The sequence below is a fragment of the Mytilus trossulus genome, chromosome 4 (genome assembly GCF_036588685.1).
Source record: "Mytilus trossulus isolate FHL-02 chromosome 4, PNRI_Mtr1.1.1.hap1, whole genome shotgun sequence".
Taxonomy (NCBI): Eukaryota; Metazoa; Mollusca; class Bivalvia; order Mytilida; family Mytilidae; genus Mytilus; species Mytilus trossulus.
Window position 1 is genome coordinate 37,380,811 of NC_086376.1, and position 6,000 is coordinate 37,386,810.

General features: G+C 32.1%; 1 protein-coding gene across 1 annotated transcript in view; it reads right to left on the minus strand.

The window, feature by feature from the left end:
• The window catches only part of LOC134715240 (biotin--protein ligase-like), a 45,395-nt gene extending 39,395 nt beyond the window's left edge, over window positions 1-6,000 (minus strand). The window contains exons 1-2 of the mRNA XM_063577289.1: window positions 5,957-6,000; window positions 1,570-1,846 (exon numbers count right to left, since the gene is read on the minus strand). Coding sequence (XP_063433359.1) covers window positions 1,570-1,806 — 237 coding nt within the window. The 5' untranslated portion in view covers window positions 1,807-1,846; window positions 5,957-6,000. The remainder of the gene's footprint in view (window positions 1-1,569; window positions 1,847-5,956) is intronic.

Here is a 6,000-nt window from a genome sequence, read left to right on the forward strand (position 1 = left end):
CAATGATCTTATTACAGTGTTGAATAGGTAACCTTTTAGAATAAGTTTATTTAAAGGAGCACGGTTAACAACATTTCCGTAAAAATGAGGATGTGCTATCCCGTTTGAAATAAGTTTTCTACGTTTATATACATGAATATAGTGGTGAAATATCATTGAAATTCAAACAAATGTTGATAACCTCACACAGGTTCAAGCATTTACAGCACTAAATTTAGCCAAAAATGTTAAGCATTTACCATGTTTACTGGAAATTAATCAAAATTTAATAGAGAAAAACACATTTTTTTTAAACTGATAATATAATTTTAGCCACTGGTACTAGCTATAAAATTGAGAATGGAAATGGGGAATGTGTCAAAGAGACAACAACCCGACCAAATAAAAAAACAACAGCAGAAGGTCCCCAACAGGTCTTCAATGTAGCAAGATATTCCCGCACCTGGAGGCGTCCTTCAGCTGGCCCCTAAACAAATATATACCAGTTCGGTGATATTGAACACCATACTAATTTCCAAATTGTACACAAGAAACTAAAATTAAAATAATACAAGACTAACAAAGGCCAGAGGCTCCTGACTTGGGACATGCCAAAAATGGGGCGGGGTTAAACATGTTTGTGAGTTCTCAACCCTCCCATTTATACCTCTACCCAATGTAGAAAAGTAAACGCATAACAATACACACATTAAAATTCAGTTCAGGAGAAGTCCGAGTCTGATGTAAGAAGAAGTAACCAAAGAAAATAAACAAAATGACAATAATACATAAATACAACAGACTACTAGCAGTTAACTGACATGCCAACTTCAGACTTCTATTAAACTGACTAAAAGATTATGATTTCATCATATGAGCATCAGGCACAATCCTTCCCGTTAGGGGTTTAGTATCATACCATCATAAGATATATGAGAATAACATAACCCGTGTCATACCAACAACTGTTTTTTTTAATAAATGTGTTTAGTTCGGACGCAAAGACCCTATAAGTGAATCAATATTAACGTCAAAATATGCAATCTTTAATGACCTGACAACAGTATCGTAACTATATCCCTTCTTAATAAGTCTATTCAAAGGTTTTGTTATTTTCTGAGGTGAATACTGACACCTTTGTGCTTTATAAAGAATATTTCCATAAAAAATTGGATGTGAAATACCTGCACGTATAAGAAGTCTGCATGTTGAGCTATATTTACGAATGATGTCCTTATACCGATGATAAAATTTAGTACATGTTTTGACTAGTTTGTGATATCGAAAACTCTGGTGTAATAATTTTTCAGTAATACATAAATTTCTCTCGTTAAAATCTAAAACATTGTTACATACACGAGCCAATCGTACAAGTTGGGATATATAAACACCGTAAGATGGTGACAATGGAACGTCACCATCTAAAAATGGATAGAATATTTCACCTCACTGATTCATAAACTGGTTACTGAAGATGTTCACCAGACAAAGATGTTTCAAGGATTTGATAACACTTAGCTTTTAGGTAAGAGATTTATCATAAGTGTAAGCAACATCATGGTTTTAAAATTTTACCAATGTCAACCTTACCTTCGGAGTTATTTCTGATAAAATAATCCTGGAATCGCGGATGTGATTGACCCTCTGAATGTAAGACACATCTTTCAGCAGTTGGTCAGTGAGAGTGTCAAAAGTGCCGTATTTATGGGCTAATACTGAACCTCGTTGGAAAATGTCAGTGATTGTCTTTCTATACAGTGTATGTTTACGTGTCCGACGTAACCAGTGGACAGCGTATAAATACAGATATCCGGCTGTTATGAACATCTTTTTATCTTGTCATGTAGAATTCAACATCCATTTCATCCTGCAAAGATACAACATAATGAAGAATTAGTTTGACAGCCGCTGTGGCTCTGTTATTTTTTTATCGTTTGGCGTTGTTAACGTAATCAAGACTGTTATCTTTGTTTGCTTATTATTATAAGCAGATCATGATGTGAGGTATAAATGAAGTCAATGAGTCAGTAATTGGAGGACAAAGTAACATTTAAGCGTGTGTGCTTGAGACTAGCACCCATACATATATTACATTGTAAAACAATCTTGACACATTGTAGTTATGTGTTTTAATCAATCATAAATTAACCACATCTTTTGGACTCTTAAAGATTTGTCTCATTGGCAAACATACATTTGTACCACATCTCCTTATTTTATAATGATCAAATCTCAAAATTACTTTATATCACACATCTAAATAATATGTTGAGTCCAAAAATTGTTCATTGTGTGAAAAACAGATGTTATCACTATTACTTCAAGATTGGCAGTAAAACCTCCCATTAAACATGTTGAAGTAATCACAGGGGCTTGTGTAGTGGTTCAGACGAGGCTTTACTGTCAATGGTGGTCGCTTTCCTATAGACTATTTTTGAGGTATAATAGGGAATAATTCTACTGAAATATAATTGATTGAACACAGCCTTTTATAAAAAAAAATTGACTATGTTTACCTAGTCCAAATAATAATGACGTCTGGCAAGGCTATTTTAATTTTTTTCTGGGACGCCCTCCCAGAAAAAAATTAAAATAGTCTTGCCAGATGTCATAATTATTAGGACTAATGTTTACCATGTTTACTCCCACAGATACAAACTTCATGGTGTATATCAATAGTTTTCAATGCATGTAGTATCTAAGTATATAAAGAGTCGGTGGCAAGTAAGAAGCATTTGCTTAAACTAGTGATGTTTAAGTAATAAGTTAAATGTAAGCCATAATAGGGTCTTCAATTTGAATTTCTTTCAATATGTGTTAAGCACTTGATAGGTTCTAAATGGTAATTTTTATGAATTTAAAAGCAATTTTATCTTTGAAATCGGAACAGTAAGCACACAATTTTTTTCTCATATAATATTTTTGCATTGTCATTTAGCAATATAAGTAGATTATGTTATGATAATGATTTGATAATGTTATGATAATGATTATGTTATGATAATGATTATGATAATGTTTTGATAATGGGTGATTTAAACTTCAATATGCTTGATGACAATAAAAGCTCAACTTTAAATGATTCTTGTGATATTTTCTGTATTAAAAACATTATTAATAAAGCAACATGTTATAATAGAAATTCGAAACCAACTCTTCTTGATGTAATTTTAACTAATCAAGAAAATAAATGTGGTAAAAGATGTAATTTTGGATGTGGCTTAAGTGATGTTCACAACCTGATTGGGGTTCAAATAAAATGTGAACGACCTAATATCAAACCAAAATACAGAAAATGTAGAAGTTTTAAAAATTTTGATGTAAATGATTTTTTATCTGATTTGAATGAGTTAAATTGGGATGTTGACCCTCATAATAACATAAATACTGAGTATGAAAACTTCAACAAGAAGTTTATTGAAACAGCAAATAAACATGCACCCTTTAAAGAAAGAAAATACTATCTAAACAGATACCATACATGAACAAACAGTTAAAATCTGCAATTTATAAAAAGAAAATGCTTTACAACAAATTTCAAAACAGCAAGACATGGGATGCATACAAAACACAAAGAAATTTTGTCACTAAACTTAAAAAACAATCCATAAATAGATACTTCATAGAACGCTGCACAGGTGGTCCTAAGTCGAAAGATTTCTGGCCAACAGTTAAGCCATTCCTTACCAACAAAGGATGCACCAGCCAAAAAGAAACCATACTGCAGGAAAACAACAAAATCATCACGAACCAACAAGAAATATCTGAAATTTTTAATGACTTTTTTGTTAATGTTGCAAAAAACATTGGTGACAACAACATACAGGTGAATGACAAACACCCAAGTATAGAAGCTATAAGTAATAAATACTCAAACGGGTCAAAATCAAATAAACTTATTTTTCAGCCTATAAATGAGGAATTTGTTTCTAAAAGAATTGGTAAAATAAATGTTAAAAAGGCTACTGGTATAGATGGTATATCACCAAAAATTTTACACGCTGCTAAACCTGTAGTGATTAAACCTATCACACAGCTTGTAAATTTATCATTATCCACTTCCATTTTTCCAGACTCATTAAAAATTGCCCAAGTGGCACCTGTTCACAAAAAAAATAGTGTTCTTGAAAAGGGTAATTATAGACCAGTTAGTGTTTTACCTGCTATATCTAAAATTTTTGAAACAGCCATAGAAAATCAACTCACTAAATACTTTGATGATATTTTCGACCATTTTCTTGCGGCATTTCGAGCTGGTTATGGCTGCCGGTCAACATTACTCAAAATTTTGGAAGATTGGAAAAAGGCACTGGATAATAATAAATATTTAGCGGCTATATTAATGGACCTAAGTAAAGCCTTTGACTGTCTTCCACATGATTTACTTCTTTTGAAATTGGAAAATATGGCCTTAGTCCATCTGCTCTGGAATTACTCAAAAGCTATCTGACTGCAAGAAAACAGTGTGTAAAAATAGGCCAGAGTATCAGTCAAATGCAAGATATATATAAAGGTGTTCCTCAGGGATCTATACTAGGCCCTGTATTATTTAATGTTTTTATAAATGATATTTTTCTTTTTGTCAAACACTGTGATTTATACAACTATGCTGATGATAACACCCTCTCAAAAACAGGTACTACTTTGGAATCAGTTATTAAACCCTTAGAGGAAGACAGTAATTCCCTAATCTCATGGTTCTCTTTCAACAAAATGCAGGCAAACCCAGAAAAATTCCAGGCAATTTCCATAGGTAAAAAAACACACACTCAAAATATTACTTTCAACCTAAATGGATTCAACATAAAATGTGACGACGAAGTGAAACTTCTCGGTGTAACAATAGACTTTAAACTGGATTTTAACACTCACATCTCAAATATTTGCAAAAAAGCTGCACGACAACTAAACGTTCTAAAAAGAATTGGCACTCATCTCACCAGACTTTCAAAACTTACAATATACCACTCATTTATCATGTCAAACCTCAGCTACTGTCCTCTTACATGGCACTTCTGCAGTGAACAAAACACAAAGAAAATAGAAAAAATACAAGAAAGAGCACTCAGATTTATTTATGACGACTACACAAATTCTTACAATACACTTCTTGAACAATCTAAGCTACCAGCACTAAAAATCAGAAGATTGAGAACCATGGCATTAGAGACATATAAAATAATAAATAAATCAAGTCCAGAATTCCTACATAATTTAGTAAATATTAAAGAAAATTCATATAACTTCAGGTACAAAGGCATAGCAGATATACCACGGCCAAAAACAACAAGGTATGGTAATAAAAACTTTAGTTATGAGGCAGCAAAACTCTGGAACTCCTTGCCAAATGAGGCAAGGAGCTTATCAACTTTTGGCCAGTTCAAAAATTTTATCTCCACCTGGTGTTTTTCAGAAAAATGTACATGCAGTTCTTGTAAATAATGTACTTACTTGCTGCCCCATAACTTGATCTCGAAGCCTGCTGTTTATTTGGTTTTTTTAATGTTTTATTTTTTTGCAGTTATTTTTATTTTTTATTTAGCCATTTATTTCTTTTGCTTATGCATTACCTTTGCTATAGCTGCATGCAGTCTTTTGTTTGTGCTTAAAGTGTTTAAAAGTTTGCATGTGCTACTGTTATATAAATACTATGTGCTACTGTATATGTGCTGATATTAGACATTTGTTTTAATCTATCTTGCAATGCTTAGCTTTTATTCTGCATGTGCTATCTATGTATTAATATATATATGTGCTATCTATGTATTAATATATATATATGTGCTGTCTATTTGCATATTTGTGTTGTATGTGTGTCTGATGTTATTACATGTATGTTTTGTTTATTAATATCAGTCGGTTAAAGAGCTCTTAAGAGCTCATGTTCATTGTTATTATGTATATATATGCAACCCGACTTTAAATAAAGATTACTTTACTTTACTTTACTTTAGATTATAAGATATATGTAAAATACTTTTGTAGGGGCTGAAAACTGGTCTGTACGGGATTGTCGTTCCT